The sequence below is a fragment of the Glycine soja genome, chromosome 9, assembly GCF_004193775.1.
Source record: "Glycine soja cultivar W05 chromosome 9, ASM419377v2, whole genome shotgun sequence".
Classification (NCBI taxonomy): domain Eukaryota; kingdom Viridiplantae; phylum Streptophyta; class Magnoliopsida; order Fabales; family Fabaceae; genus Glycine; species Glycine soja.
Genome location: NC_041010.1, coordinates 32,347,914 through 32,364,818, shown reverse-complemented (window position 1 = coordinate 32,364,818; position 16,905 = coordinate 32,347,914). Strand labels below are relative to the sequence as shown.

Below are 16,905 nucleotides of genomic sequence, written 5' to 3'. Positions count from 1 at the left end.
TGTTGAGTCTGCTAAGGAATTATGGGACTCTCTTGAATCCAAGTATATGGCAGAAGATGCCTCAAGTAACAAATTCTTAGTTAGTAATTTCTTTAATTACAAAATGATTGATTCGAGGCCTGTTATGGAACAATATAATGAACTGCTGCGGATTTTGGGTCAGTTTACTCAACATGATTTGAAAATGAATGAATCCATTGCAGTTTCATCTATAATTGATAAACTGCCTTCTTCTTGGAAAGACTTCAAGCATACCTTGAAACATAAGAAGGAAGAGTTGACTCTGGTTCAACTCGGTAGTCATTTCATGATTGAGGAGTCGCTGAGGGCTCAGGAAATTGACAAAGCCAATGATAAAAACGTAGCAGGTTCCTCTTCCATTAATATGGTAGAGGAAAGTGGAACAGTTAAGCAAAATTACAATGCTAAAGGTAACAAACAAAAATTTCAAGGAAATAAGAACAAAGGTCCAAACAAACAGACAAAATTGTCATGTTGGAAGTGCGGGAAACCTGGTCATTTAAAGAGGGATTGTCGGGTGTTCAAAGGAAAGAACAAGGCTGGTCCAAGTGGGTCTAATGATCCTGAAAAGCAACAAGGTCAGATTGTAGTGAATAATTTTAATTTGAATACGAATTCAAATTATGTATCACTAATATCTTATGCATTCTATGTGCAGGAAGATGATGTTGCTTGGTGGTTTGATTCGGGAGCAACAAGCCATGTGTGCAAAGATCGTCGTTGGTTCAAGGAATTTAGACCAATCGATGATGGCTCTATTATGAAGATGGGCAATGTTGCAACTGAACCAATCCTAGGATTAGGTTGTGTGAATTTAGTTTTTACTTCCGGAAAAATTTTGTATTTGGATAATGTCTTATTTGTACCTGGTATTCGTAAGAACTTATTGTCTGGTATGGTTTTAAATAATTGTGGTTTCAAGCAAGTACTTGAAAGTGACAAGTACATCTTGTCAAGACATGGTTCGTTTGTTAGATTTGGTTATCGTTGTAATGGAATGTTTAAATTAAACATTGATGTTCCTTTTGTTCATGAATCTGTTTGTATGGCCTCGTGTAGTTCTATAACTAATATGACAAAATCAGAAATTTGGCATGCTAGATTAGGACATGTTCATTACAAAAGATTAAAAGATATGTCAAAAACAAATATGATTCCTCCTTTTGATATGAACATTGAAAAATGCAAAACTTGCATGTTGACCAAGATCACTAGGAAACCTTTTAAGGATGTTAAAAGTGAGACTAAAGTCTTAGACCTTATTCATAGTGATTTGTGTGATTTGCATGCTACTCCATCATTAGGTCATAAAAAATATCTTGTTACTTTTATTGATGATGAATCAAGGTATTGTTATGTATATTTATTAAATACAAAAGATGAAGCTCTTGATAAATTTAAAATTTATAAGAAAGAGGTAGAACTTCATCAAAATGGGCTAATCAAAACTCTTCGTACGGATAGGGGAGGTGAGTATTATGATCCGGTTTATTTTCAATCTACTGGAATAATACATCAAACTACAGCTCCCTATACACCACAACAGAATGGTGTAGCCGAAAGGAAGAATAGAACCTTGAAAAAAATGGTGAATTCCATGTTATCCTATTCGGGTTTAAGTGAAGGATTTTGGGGTGAGGCTATGTTGACAGCCTGTTACTTGTTGAACCGAATTCCTAACAAAAGGAATAAGGTTACCCCATATGAACTTTGACACAAAAAGACACCAAATTTGAGTTATCTCAAAATTTGGGGATGTAGGGCTATAGTCAGGCTTACAGAACCTAAAAGGAAAATCATAGGTGAAAGAGGTATAGATTGCATATTTATTGGATATGCTGAACATTCTAAAGCATATAGATTCTATGTGCTAGAATCTAATGATTCTGTTGCTGTGAACTCGGTTATAAAGTCACGGGATGCTATCTTTGATGAACAAAGGTTTACATCTATACCTAGGCCAAAGGACATGAATTCCATGTCGAAAGTCTCAGTTAATATTGAGGATATACCTTCAACTAGTACTGAAACTAGAAAGAGTACGAGAGTAAGAAAGGCTAAGTCATTTGGTGATGACTTTCAACACTATTTGGTTGAAGGGTCAAGGAATGATATTGAATTTCAATATCAATATTGCCTTAATGTTGAGGAAGACCCAAAGACTTTTAGTGAAGCAATGGCTTCAAGGGATGTTGTATTCTGGAAAGAAGCAATCCAAAGTGAGATGGATTCCATCATGCAAAATAATACCTGGAAATTGGTTGACTTACCTCCTGGATGTAAGCCATTAGGATGTAAGATGATCTTTAGGAGAAAGATGAAAGTGGATGGTACTGTTGACAAGTACAAAGCCAGATTGGTTATCCAAGGCTTTAGGCAAAAGGAGAATATTGATTTTTTCGATACATACACTGCTACAAAATTGATATTCTACAACACGTTTTTAACATCGGTGGTGCAGAAAACGTCTTAGTTTACAAGGCAATGGCATTTTAGTAAATATAACTTTTATTTCAACAACGTTTTGGTTAAAAACGATGTTGAATTCGCTTTACAAAAACGGGTCAATAGGCACGTCGTTGTATTCTATTATTCAAAGACAGTGGTTATAAACACCGTCTTTGAAATTGAAGCAATTTAATTAATTTCTTTTTCCCTCATGAAGTCGTATACCCTAGCCCTCGTCTGAGTTGCTTCCTTTGTCCCTCTTCGTCTTAGTCGATTGTCTCCATAGGCTTTCCAGCACCTCTTTGTACTACCTTTTCTCCCTCTTCGTCATAATCGATCATCGTGAAGGCTTTCCAGCACCTCTGTGGTTCTCGCGCGTGGTTGACTACCGTCTTCACTCCTCGTCTTCGATCAAGGTTTGTTCCTCGTCCTCAATCAAGTTCCATTCTTATTTTATGTTTTTTTTTTCTTTCTTTCGTTTGTAGTCTCATGTTTTAATTGAAATTGTTGATTTATTCCATATTTTGTGAATTTAGTGATGGTGAACCCTAATCGTAGTATCCTGTGAGCGTTCCTATTTGGTTTGTCTCCTCTTCTTCGATTTGTCAACATCACAGTAAGCCAATGGTTCGATCTTGCATTTTAATCTCTTTTCGATTTGTCTCACCTCGCCGTCATTGGGTCACTACTTACTATGGAGGCCATGTAAGTAGTTCTTTCTCTCTACTCAATTGCGACATTCATATGGATATTATTCATTCCGCAACATACCTTTTGTATATTAATTATAACTTTTAGAAGTTTTTGTACTCAGCATTGGGTAAAATATTCATTCATTTTCTTTCAATAAGATATTCATTTTGCAAATTAAAGTGGTTCACGAACCTTACCTGAGGCTCTCCTTCGGTGCTCTTGAAAACATGGGAAAACAGAGCACACAATTCTCTGCCCTCAACTACATCCACCTTGCACTTGATTTGGATGCTATTTTTTTTATCAGCCAGAAATGCTTGGAGAGCCCATAGCAACTCTGCGTTTGCTGCACTATGAAGGTATTGAATCTATAGCACTATGAAGGTATTGAATCTTACAAGTTAACCTCTCTGGAATTCTTTGCTTTCTGGACTAAACATTGATCAGCCAACACTACTTCACTACTATATATTTGGTTGCTGTTGTACTGTTTTTATTTTTGAGAAATTAGGAACTTGGGGTTTAGGAGAAATTATCTGATTACACAGCTTTTGCAGGTTTGGCTCACTGCAGCAAGTTGTGTAACCAAGGATATCAAAGAGCTTGGGTTTAGGAGAAAATATCTGGTTCAGGTTTGTTGTGAACTTAGTCTTATGATGCTTGCATAAAACAAGAATCTGGTGATCTTTTATTCACATACATTTCAGAAAGCATTCTCTTTTTTATTATAGTAGTAGTTCCATTTTCATTTTTCTTGTAGCATTGATTTTTATTTATTGTTCTGGAATGCTTAGTTTGTGAGAAAATGCGCCCTTATCTTTTGATAATATACTATAAATATATAACTTAGAAAGGCAAATATTGTTGTTGATAAATTATTCTGCATTCAGGATTAAATTTAAAGAGAAAAATGATCATTATATACCACAAATATTATTTTTGTTACATCCAACTATACTCATTCCTTATAATTTTAAATTTATTTAGATCTTTCTTGAGGCTTGGCAGTGAAAATTTATGTTGATTTTAGGGAAGCCACGGGTTCAAAATCAGACTACTGGTTTTATTGCAGTCAACAACTTGTTTTGTGTGGTGTGGTGACACGCATATATGATGCAGAGTTGGAGAAAATTGAAGGGAGTGGGAAACTACTATTATTTTTATTTCTTTTTCACTTCCTCTTGTATTCAATGAAAATATATACGTTTTCATTTTATTAAATTTTTTGAAAAAAATTGTTATTAATTTTAAAAAGTTACCTTTTAAATTATTCTTAAATTAATTATTATAAAAATCATCATCTTAATGACACACACATTACCTTTTTAATAGTAATAGAATTAATTGTGATAGAATTATCTTTTGAATTTAAATTAATGACAACACAAGTTATTCTTTTTAATTGTAACCAAATTAATTTGATTATTATTAATAAAGATAATTCATACGGTAAATTTAATTTAAAAATGTAATTATATGATATTACCATTAAAAGGTAAATTGTATCTTAATTAATTTAATTTTAATTTTAAAATATATGATTTGTATTACTATTAATGGAATTAGTTTTTAAAAAAATTAACTTATATCTATAACTTAGAAAGACAAATATTGTTGTTGATAAATTATTCTGCATTCAGGATTAAATTTAAAGAGAAAAATGATCATTATATACCACAAATATTATTTTTGTTACATCCAACTATACTCATTCCTTATAATTTTAAATTTATTTAGATCTTTCTTGATTTCTTCATCTCTTTTTTTAATTTAAATTAATTTAAATAAGATGCCTTATACTTTAACTCATTTTATATTTCCTAAATGCCATTGTGATGACAATTTTCTCATAGGTAGCCCAAGACACATTCTCTCAGGATCATGTAGTTTTAACTAAATTTCATGTAGTTTTAACCAAACTTTTCTTCAGGACTAATGTCATCAAGGCCTGAAATTGGAAACAAGAGCAAAACACAGAACAATGCAGAAAATGAAGGGTTTGCTGAAAGCCAGGGCAATGAAGTTATCCCTACAGGTTTCCCCGTTGGTCCGTGGGATGATTCTGCAATCATATCTGACAATATATGACAGGTCTGAAGAGATTTAGAGATGAAGATGTGAAACCATTTTCTGGTTTAAATGCACCTGAAAGTCAGGTAGAGTACCACTGGACCAAGGTAATATATTTGGTGTGTAATTTTGAACTGCAATGTCAGTGACATGCTTTTGTTGCATTGTTCAGAATGAAATTAGAGGCCAACAACCTTCTTCTTCTGCTTTGGCTCATCAATTGAGTTTGCCAAACACTTCTGCAGAAATGACAGCCATTGAGAAGTTTCTTCAACTCTCGGATTTTGTTCCTAGCAAAATTCGTGCCAAGCGGGGCTGTGCCACTCACCCTAGAAGCATTGCAGAGAAGGTATGATTTGTTCTCTCATGTTATGCATGTTTCATTGGGATTGTTTTTGGAGATATTATTGCTTATTTAAAAAAAAAAACTATTATTTCTCTGGGGATGCAGATTGGGTCATTGCTGGCACATGCTTGGAAAGTAGGACCAAATATTTCATTAATCTCTATTGTTTGCACTGTAAGATACCTTTCTAAGCTTTTATAAGCTCGAAACATTCAGACATATGCAATATATTCAATTTTGTACATAAAAGGTTCATTGGAGTATAGTTGGAGCGGCAATAGTATCATTTTGCTTTTATAAGCTCTAATTATTTTTTATTTTTAATAAATTTTATCGAATAGAAAAATGTGTTAGAAAGATTATATTCCTTATACTCTTTTTAAATATTTTTAATCTCAAAAGATATGACCCAAAAGAGAAAAAAGAGAGTGAGTAGACAAAGAAGAGAGATAATTTTCTTAAAATCTTCACCTACTTTTTTATATAAAAAATACATGTTTTTCTCTTCTCTTTTGAAATAAAACTACTTAATGACGTGTGAAATTTTAATATGGTAGAGTGGTGGAGGATTGGTCGAGTTTGCTGTTGCTAAGAAAAACATTTTGATCAATGCTACATTAGGTGGTGTAGGTCACTATGCACTCCATAGGCCTATTGTAAATTAACATCGTTTCTTAACTGAGCACCGATGTGAAAATCGCTATTTTACATCGTTTCTTATGATAACACTGATGTAGAAGGTCTAACTTCTACATCATTTCTTAACTGACCACCGATGTAGAAGGTCTAACTTCTACATCGTTTCTTAACTCAGCACCGATGTGGAAAAACACTATTTTACATCGTTTTCAATGATAACACCGATGTAGAAGGTCTAACTTCTACATCGTTTCTTAAGTAAGCACCGATGTGGAAAAATGTTGTCTTTCTACAACAGTGGTAGGAGAATCGATGTTGAAATTTTTAACTTTCAACAACATCTTATTCAACATCGGTTGACCACCGATGTAAAATGTGCTTTTCCACCGATGTTGAAACTGCCTTTTCTAGTAGTGATATGCTCCTGTTGCTAGGATATCCACTATTAGACTGTTGTTAGCACTTGCTGCTATCCACAATCTGGTGATTCACCAAATGGATGTGAAAACTACATTCTTAAATGGTGAATTGGATGAAGAGATATACATGAAACAACCTGAAGGGTTTATTATGCCAGGAAATGAAAATAAGGTGTGTAAACTGATGAAATCTCTTTATGGCTTGAAGCAAGCACCTAAACAATGGCATCAAAATTTTGATGAGGTTGTGTTGTCTAGTGGTTTTGTTCTAAACCAAGCAGATAAATGTCTATACAGCAAGTTTGATACTCATGGCAAAGGAGTTATCATTTGTCTGTATGTAGACGACATGTTGATCTTTGGTACCGACCAAGATCAAGTTGATGAAACTAAGGCATTTTTGTCTTATAAGTTTGATATGAAAGATATGGGGGAGGCGGATGTGATCTTAGGAATAAAGATCAAACGTGGAAACAATGGCATTTCCATCTCTCAATCACATTATATTGAGAAGATATTGGAGAAATTTAATTTTAAAGATTGTTCTCCGGTAAGTACTCCCATTGATCCTAACCTGAAGTTATTACCTAATAAAGGTGTAGCAGTGTCTCAACTTGAATACTCAAGGGCGATATGATCACTCATGTATGCAATGATTAGTACTAGGCCTGATATAGCTTATGCTATTGCTAAACTTAGTAGGTTTACAAGTAATCCCAGTTCTCATCATTGGCAAGCTATGAATAGAGTATTCAAGTACTTAAAGGGAACCATTGACTATGGTTTGACATATACTGGATTTCCTTCAGTTATTGAAGGTTACTCTTATGCAAGTTGGATAACCAATATGGAAGATTATTCATCCACAAGTGGTTGGGCATTCCTCCTTGGAGGAGGTGCTATCTCTTGGGCATCCAAGAAGCAGACCTGCATTACAAATTCAACAATGGAATTTGAATTTGTAGCTTTAGCAGCAGCTAGTAAAGAAGCTGAGTGGCTAAGAAATCTGATCTATGAGATTCCATTGTGGCCCAAACCTATACCTCCCATGTCTATCAGGTGCGATAGTCAGGATACTTTGGCTAAGGCATATAGTCAAGTATATAATGGGAAGTCTAGACACTTGGGTGTTAGACACAACATGGTTCGGGAGTTAATCATGCATGGTGTGATATCAGTGGAGTTTGTGAGAACTCAACATAATTTGGCCGATCATTTAACCAAAGGGTTAAGTAGAGATCTCGTAAAAAGGTCGGCTGTGGGATTAGGATTAAAGTCCATCTGAAATCTCTTATGTTAAGATACCCAATTCCCATCTAATATGACATTAGGTGCTGAATTCAATGTGGAAAGCTTAACATGTAGAGATTGGAACACATCATCGAAAGTATCCCAAAAGGTATGTGTTCGGTTCTGTAAGTTAAGGAGGTTGAAGTATAACTCTTCAATGGTTCTTTTGAAAAATTGCATTTGTAGGTGCAAGAAATAAAAGGACTACCTATATAAGCATGAAGTTTAGCCGCTTCAAGAAGTTGGGACTTGGCTTTGATATGCTTATGAAGGATAGGGACACAGGCTAGTAAACTAGTGTCGAGCAAGAGTAATGTTATAAACTATTGTGCAGATTATCTTCATGTATTCATTATGAATAGAAAGGGTTCAATCCTTAGTGACACCCTGATATTCGAATATTTGAAACGTGTAATTTGCTAAGATGAAATTCAATTGTCACGATATTTCATCTATGCAGTAGTTTGTGGTATATTATGACTTTGGTGATTTGATCGGTAATTACACTAAAATGGGGGAGGTTTGTTGGACATTTTAGTGTAATTGATCTCTTTATTATGTTAAAATAAGAGTGCACGCTTGTTTTAATGTAATAACGAGATGTTCAGTTTAGGCAAATTTTGGAAATTACATGGAAGTGACTTTCAGGAAAAGGCAGTTTTTAAAAAAGATAAAACTTCCATCAACTGCCAAAAACCACCTGTTCATCAACCGCCAAAAACCACCTGTTCTTTGATCATAAATAATCATTCTGGTTCAGAAAGCATGACGGGTGACAAAACATACAAGACCAAAACAAAACTCTTGAATTATAATCTTCTGATTTTATCCGATTGAACAATTTTGGTTGAACCCCGAAATTTGATTCAATTTGAAAGTGTTATACACGACTTCAGATTTATCCAGTATTATCTCGATTTTCAAATTAACCAACAAATTCTGTCGAAATTCGTTGGCTATGTTCATGCACATCAAGTGTAGATGTTATTCTTGAAAGTTTACCAAGTGAATATGAGTCACTAGTTACTGCAATCAGCGGCAAGATTGATCAGTTCAAATTTGAGGAGATCAAATCTTTTCTTTTGGCCCAAGAACAAAGGCTTGAAAAGTTAAGAGAAAGTGTTGTTGCTCCTACACTTAATTTAACTCGAGATCAAACAGCAAAGCCAAAGGATACTGATTCAGAATCAGCACCTCAAGTGTAGTTTACTCAACACAATGATGGGGGAACATCTTCTAATTTCAAAGGAAGAGGTGGCAGATCTGGTTATGAATATAGAGGAGGCAGAAATTATGGTAACAATGATAACAGAAACTATGGAAATAATGATAACAGGAATTTTTGAAATGGTAATCACAGGAATTATGGAAAAGCTGGAAATTATGGAAATACTTAAGGTATAAAATACAGTGCCAAGTCTGCTACAAATTTGGACATAGTGCAGCTGATTGCTATCACAGGTTTAATCCAAATTATGTATGTAGAAAGTAACAGGGAAGACTTTTTTATTTATTCAAGCAGTAAAAGTACTGCTTATATAAAAATATTACAATAAAGTATGTTCCTTGATTCAAGGAATAATAAAGGAAACAAATAATAGCTAATAATGATAAAGATCTTATTTTAAAACAAAGTAAATTAAATCTCTGATTTATCTAATATAGGAAACTGCAATATCTTCTATTAATTCTTACACCCCCCCCCCCCTCTCAAGTTGGTGCATAGATATCTATCATGCCCAACTTGCTTGTTAAACGCTAAAAAATGGGTCTTATTAGGCTCTTGGTCAAGATGTCAGTTGTTTGCTTATTGGAAGGCACAAATGGCAAGCAAATTATTCCAGCATCCAATTTCTCGTTTATAAAGTGGTGATCAATCTCAATGTGCTTCGTTCTATCATGTTGAAAAGGATTGTGAGCTATGCTTATTGTAGCCTTGCTGTCACAATACAACTCCAATGGGAGTTCTATTGCCATCTTGAGTTCTTCTAAGAATCTATAAAATCCACAATCCTTCACATATCCCTTGGGCCATTGCTCTAAATTCAGCTTCTGCACTGCTTCTCGCAACAACACCTTCTTTTTTGCTTCTCCAAGTCACTAGATTTCCCCACACATAGGTGCAATATCTTGAAGTAGATTTTTTTGTAACATCTCAATTTTCGTAAACTAATTTAAAATGGATTGTTATTTGTAAATAAATAGAGTTTTAAAAAAAATGATGAGGTTTTATAATTAAATAAATAAGGAGAAATAACTTTATAAATTAAAATAATGGTTTGAGAGAAAATAAAAAGAATATTTTATTATTCATTTGATGGAGAATAAAATAGAGTTTTTTTTATAAAATAATAAAAAGAGTAAATAATAGGTCGTGAATACCCCTAGCTATAAATAAAAAAATGTTAGGTTAGTTTTCAGACTCCTCAACCGCCTCTCAATTTCTTTTTTCCTTCTCAACCTCTCTTTTCCCGCAGACCAGCAAACATATCTTTGAAAAATGATGTTCTCGAACTCATTCACCGTTGGATCGTCGTGAAATTTAAGCATCAGATTCGCCACTTAATTCCGAACATTCTCACCGTTAGGAATTTGAAAATCATGTCTGAGCTTAGAGGAATATCCTTCGCATTGTAGCCTTTTATTTTCCCGTAGAAACTCAAAACTGTCTCGGTAAAACTACGATCCCGGATTACTTAACCGTTGGACTGTAGTCAAATTTGGATATGTTGTTCTAAATTCAATTCCTCACACTTTCACCGTTGGGATTTACAAGATAATAGTTGTGGGAGGAGAAAAAGGAATCGCATGAAGATAGTACAAATGGAGGTTTCAATCCCTTCTCATTCTCTCTAATGTTTGGGAACTCTATCAGAGCAACCAAAAAAATCTCAGGAACTTGTTGGAAATGTCTTTATCGTTGTTGGAAGACACGTGAGCCTGTTTAGAGGTAAGGGATGAGTTATTCACAATTGGGGGTTAGTGAGAACATGTGCAGGGATCCTTAGAGGATTAAATTGAGATTTTATTTTGTGATGTTTATTAAATTACAATTTTTCCTTCATGATTATAAATAAAATATTGATGTTCTGATGAGAATTGCTTGATAAATTGTGCTCTTGATATTTGTATATTTTGACCTATGATTTTGATATAATTGTGTAATATTATTTGAGGGGTTGTAGTCCCCAGGTTGTGATAGTCTTTTGTATAAATTGTTATATTAAGGATATGAAATAATGATTCAAATTGTGAGTATGTGGTGAATTGAACATGTGATGAATGATGGAATACATGTATATTGAGATGTGTATTGTGTTGTGAGCTATGAATTGTACAATCACACAACTGTAAGACCCTTTAAAGACGACGAGTATTGTGATGAGATCCATGATGGGAATCCGACGAGTTTAATCACAAGCGCGCCGAGTTAAAATGATTTTGAAAATAATTGAGTAGTTGTGTGTATTGCATAGTTCATAGGTAAAGTGTGTATGATTCATGAGGTGTGATAATATGTTATTTTGAGATTATAACATTGTGATTGAAATTGACTGTATGTGATAAATTGAGTATGCACGTGATTGAGATGTTGTATGCATTGAGTTGTAAACTATGGATTGTACAATCACATGACTATAAAACCCTTTAAGGGCGACGAGTTAATACTAAGTCCTTTTAAGGGTGACGAGTTAATGCTAAGTCCCGTTAAGGGCGATGAGTTAAAAATATTTGAGAACAATTGAGGAGTCGTGTGTTTTGTACAGTTCATAGATAGAGTCTGTGTACTAAAATGTTTTCTGGGTTGGACCTGAATCAGGAGGGAGAGGCCCTAACGGACTCTTCGGAATGTAGGCCTTGAGGGTCACCCGGTTTGAGTGCTCCTTTAAGCATGTGTCGATCCCACATGGTTGGAGCATTCTCGCTAAACACTGTGACCCTGACTGGTCTCCCTATGATGTTACCTAGTGAGAGTGACTTGACTTGCTAGTGTGTGGTTTGTCTTGTCATGTACTCCTAAGCGCCCGACGAGGTTTTTCATTGACAGGATACCACATTGCATATAGGATTGAGTCTTAGTGTATCTGCTGCATAACGCTTGTGTATTGTTCTATATTGATTGATTTGATGATATTGTGTTTTGACTATTGAGTATGCAAATGTTATGAAAACGAATGAGACGTGTGGTGAAATAACGTGAGTTATGCTCAAGTAAATTGTATTTAGTTATATAATATTTATACCTATATGTTGTCTTATTTTTATCTATTAGTTAGGAATGTGATAACTCACTCCCTCTGTTGTTTGTGTTTGGATTCTGTGATGATCTTAAACTTTGTGTTCGGGGGAGTAGATGACTAGGTGAATTACTTTAAGGAACCTTATGCTGAAGGGCGTCGGGACACAATGCTCTGATAGGATGTGACATTAGGGTATAAGTTGCTATATTAATTGTATGAGGTCTTGAACAACCTTGTTTTGAACCGAAATAATTTATTAATTATTTGAACAAGTTTTATTATGGTATTAGAAAAGTGAATATGAGTCTTTTATCCTTTTGAAAGGCTTGTATTTAAATGTATTTTAAATTTTTTTTTATTAAATTTGATCTCTTATTTCTTTTATATATATATATATATATATAGAGAGAGAGAGAGAGAGAGGGTGTCACATTTTCTGTCTGTAACAGACCCTGCCCAGTCTACATCAGTGAAAACAACAACATTCCTTTCATTATTTTTCTTAAAAAACAGAGCTTTTCCCGGATTGCTCTTTAAGTACCTCAAAATTCGGTAGACTGCCTCAAGGTGTTCTTCATAAGGAGAGTGCATAAATTGACTTACAACACTCACTGAAAAAGCAATGTCAGGTCGGGTATGAGACAAGTAAATCAATTTGCCAACTAACCTTTGGTATCTTCCAACATCAACAGGAACACTTCCTATTTCCGAAAGTTTCCCTTTGGGATCCATGGGGGTATCTGCTGGTCTACAACCACTCATTCTTGTTTCTTCCAAGAGGTCTAGAATATGCTTCTGTTGGGAAACAACAATTCCCCTTTTTGAGTGAGAAACCTCCATGCCAAGAAAGTACCTCAAGGATCCCAAGTCCTTGATCTCAAATTCTGCTGTTAAGTTCTTTTTTAGCCTAGCCAATTGCACTTCATCATCTCTAGTGAGGATGATGTCGTCAACATAGACTATTAGTGCAGCAATTTTCCCTTTAGAAGAAAATTTTGTAAATAAGGTATGATCTGCTTGGCCTTGAGAATATCCTTGTTTTTTAACTGATTGGGTAAATTTTTCGAACCATGCCCTTAGAGACTACTTGAGTCCATAAAGAGACTTTTCTAGTTTACAAACCTTTGTCCCAAATCTGTGTTCGAAGCCAAGAGGACTATCCATGTATACCTCTTCCTCCAAGTCGTCATTGAGGAATGCATTTTTAACATCTAATTGGTGCAAAGGCCAATCCAAGTTTGCAACAAGTGATAGGAGAATTCTAACCGTGTTTAACTTTGTGACCGGAGCAAAGGTCTCTGAGTAGTCTATACCATAGGTCTAAGTGAATCCCTTAGCCACCAATCGTGCCTTGTATCTGTCCACTGAACCATCAAAGTTATACTTGACAATGAACACCCACTTGCAACCCACGGTATTCTTTCCATTTGGCAAAGGCATAACACTCCAAGTATGGTTCTTCTCAAGAGTTCTCATCTCCTCAAGGAAAGCTTCCTTCCACTTTGGAACCTTTAGAGCTTCCTAAATATTTTTTGGAACTTCTACACAAGACAACCGGGAGGTAAACGCAGCAAAAGATGAAGATAAATTTGAATATGACACAAATTTGGATAGAGGATGCTTAGTACAAGATCTAACTCCTTTTCGAAGAGCTATGGGTATATTCATTTCAGAAGGGTTATCTTGATCATTGGAGTTAGAAGAAGAAGGTTTACCTATACCACTAACTAAATTCTCCCTCGGTTCAGACTCATGGTTATGCTGGAGAGTTTGTGCATCTTCAACTTCCTTGTTTCTCCTCATGTAAACCTTTCCTTTCCAAATTTGGTCACAATCAATGAGCCCGTTTGCTACTCCTCCTCAACCTCAAAATACACATTCCATGCAAACTAGATCAAAGTCAAGTATTGTACAACCTCGTTACATCCAACTTTACTTCTAACTGCTACTGAACCTACTTTTGTTAAACATGCTCTCTCATCTCCTGAGTGGAAGGAAGCTATGTAGCAAGAGTACAATGCTCGCATGCCCAGTAACACTTGGTCTCTGGTCCCGTTACCCTCAAGCAGAAAATCCATTGGCTGCAAGTGGATTTTCAGGGTAAAATAAAATCTTGATGCCTCTATCTTGAAGTATAAAGCTCGGTTGGTGGCCAAGTGATTTAATCAAATCCCTGGTCAGGATTATTCAGAAACTTTTTCACCTATTGTGAAACCTCACAATAAGAATAATGTTGACAATTGCTCTTACTCATCACTGGTCTATTCAGAAAATCGATGTGAACAATGCTTTCTTTTATGGCTATTTGGAAGAAGAAGTCTACATAACACAGTCACCTGGATTCGTTGATTCTGATAAAAGTATGGTCTGCAAACTCAAGAAAGCTATCTATGGGTTAAAACAAGCACCTAGGGCCTAGTATGAAAGATTAACCAAAACACTACTGACTTTTGGCTTTGTTCAAAGAAAGTGTGATCCATCCCTTCTAGTGTTCAACACTGATTCTAAGTGTCTTTATCTGTTGATATGTATTGATGATATTATCATCACAGGGTCATCTCCAGTTCTTATTTGAAACTTAATTACCAAACTACATGTTGTTTTTGCTCTTAAACAGCTAGGAAACTTGGATTATTTTCTGGGTATTGAAGTAAAACATTTGAGTAATGGTTCTCTATTGTTATCTCAAGCTAAATATATTTATGATTTGCTTGAAAAGGCTAAGATGGTTGATGCCAAACCAATATTCACTCCTCTGCCCTCTGATCTCAAGTTAACTAAACATGGTACAACTAAGCTTGTTTCAGTACCTGTTGTTGATGATGCTACCCTCTATCGGTCGGTTGTTGGGGCACTTCATACATTAATGTAACTAGGCCAGAAGTGAGCTACAATGTAAACAATGTCTGTCAGTTTATGTCAGAACCTATGGAGGAACATTGGAAGGCTGTCAAGCGTATCTTAAGATATCTAAAGGGTACTATAGACTATGGGTTGTCTTTAAAATCTGCTCCTCATGGAGAACTCTATACTCTAGAAGCTTTCTGTGATGCTGATTGGGGAATGGATATAGTTGACAGAGGATCAATTTCAAGGGAATGTATTTTCTTTGGTCCTAATTTTGTTTCTTGGTGGTCAAAGAAGCAGTCCTCTATTGCTCGATCAACTACAGAAGCTCAATATCGAAGCTTGGATGTTTCTGCATCAGAACTTCTATGGATTCAATCCTTACTAAGAGAACTATGTATTAAAATTACTACTCCAGCTGTCTATTGTGATAATCTCAGCACTGTTGCTTTGAGTCACAATCCTGTTCTTCACTCAAGGACCAAACACATGGAATTAGACATCTTTTTTGTGAGAGAAAAAGTTTTGGATAAATCTCTGCTGGTGTGTCTTGTTCCTGCCTATGCTCAACTTGCTGATGTGTTGACAAAACCTCTTGCCAAGCAGTCTTTTCTGAATTTGTGATCCAAATTCAGTGCTTTCTTTCACTGAGTTTCAGAGCACTCTATGTTTGAGTGAGGAATAATAGTGTATAGTAGATACAGATGAGTCATTGCTGACTCAACACAAGAGTTAGTTAGTTAAGCTAACTACTTCTATAGTTAGAACTCTCAATAAATACCCTACTTTGTTAGTCTGTTGCAACTAACTCATTCATAAATACAACAACAGTTTCATAATAGTCTACTTTTCTCTCTCACCTCATTGGAAATCTACATTTAAGAAGTATACCATTATTTTGGAAAAGGTGGAAAATCAATTAAGCTTTGTTGAAAGGAAAATGTTAGCAACACACTTTACTACACACTATTATTGAGAATCACAAAATTGTGAACATCTCACTCCATATTTAGTGAGTCCCCACTCATAATTTTGTAGTTTCTAATAAATTTTAACCAATGGTAGTGTGTTGGAGAGTATGTTGCTAGCAATCTTCTTGTTCCAATTCTAGGAAATTTCAATTGGACTGTTTAGTAGGTTAGCCCCTGTTTTCGCTATCTGGATAGTTGGCGTTAGTTATTGATAAGTTTGAGGCTGGCATGACTTGGATGAGCCTGTGGTCATCTCAGTTAGGTGACAATCACAATTTGGGTCACGCAAAATTGCAATGTGTTTAGTTCAAAATTGTTATATATAAGTGTTTCATGAAAAGGTTAGATCTGATATTGATTGTGCAACAGACCATGACACAAAATTATGATAACAAAAAACCAATTGCTTTACAAATGCAATGGAAGTGTTTTGACTCAAGCAGGAAGGGTTGACATTACACAGGCAAGGCAAACACAATCATTTCAATTTCCCACAGAAGTCATAAATCTAATTATTAACATAAAGAGATAAACTCGGAAGAAAAAAGGTGTTTTCATCTTGTTCCGAAAACTTCGCTCCGAATTTTATTAAGAAAACAGCTTTACAAAATTAAAATATTAGCACATAAACAGCTTTATCAGATATTACTCTATAATCTAGCTTTTCCTCCTAGACAAGTTACACATATACTTTCCTAATTTCAATTTTAGTGTGTATAACATTATTTGTGCACCAAGCCGTCTAATTAATTAGATTATTAGTCCAAGGGCAATGCAACAATTTTTAAAAGATAAAAACAATATTGACGTCAGAAATCAATGCTACTCTACTTTTCATCCATGAAACATTTCACGTACATGTTAAAACTTATATAGTAATTGCTGGAAACAATTTCTATACATTGGGAATTGCTGTCTAG

At 34.9% G+C, this 16,905-nt stretch overlaps 1 protein-coding gene and 1 long non-coding RNA gene across 2 annotated transcripts; both read left to right on the top strand.

Moving 5' to 3' along the window:
- The first annotated feature begins 2,629 nt into the window (after positions 1–2,629).
- LOC114368061 lies at positions 2,630–4,575 on the top strand. Its single transcript, XR_003657323.1, has 4 exons — positions 2,630–2,885; positions 3,006–3,521; positions 3,720–3,794; positions 4,193–4,575. It is a non-coding gene; the product is annotated as an uncharacterized LOC114368061 (long non-coding RNA).
- A 401-nt stretch (positions 4,576–4,976) lies between these two features.
- LOC114368359 (transcription factor bHLH130-like) lies at positions 4,977–6,243 on the top strand. Its single transcript, XM_028325665.1, has 3 exons — positions 4,977–5,318; positions 5,405–5,581; positions 6,136–6,243. Exons 1-3 carry the CDS (start codon positions 5,247–5,249, stop codon positions 6,241–6,243), a joined length of 357 nt encoding a protein of 118 aa, XP_028181466.1. The 5' UTR covers positions 4,977–5,246.
- The last annotated feature ends 10,662 nt before the right edge of the window (positions 6,244–16,905 follow it).

Coding starts and splice junctions, on each gene's coding strand:
- LOC114368359 (XM_028325665.1), top strand. CDS start 5,247: ATGACAGGTCTGAAGAGATTTAGAGATGAAGATGTGAAACCATTTTCT. Junction 5,319..5,404: donor TAAATGCACCTGAAAGTCAG/GTAGAGTACCAC, acceptor TGCATTGTTCAG/AATGAAATTAGAGGCCAACA. Junction 5,582..6,135: donor CTAGAAGCATTGCAGAGAAG/GTATGATTTGTT, acceptor TTAATATGGTAG/AGTGGTGGAGGATTGGTCGA.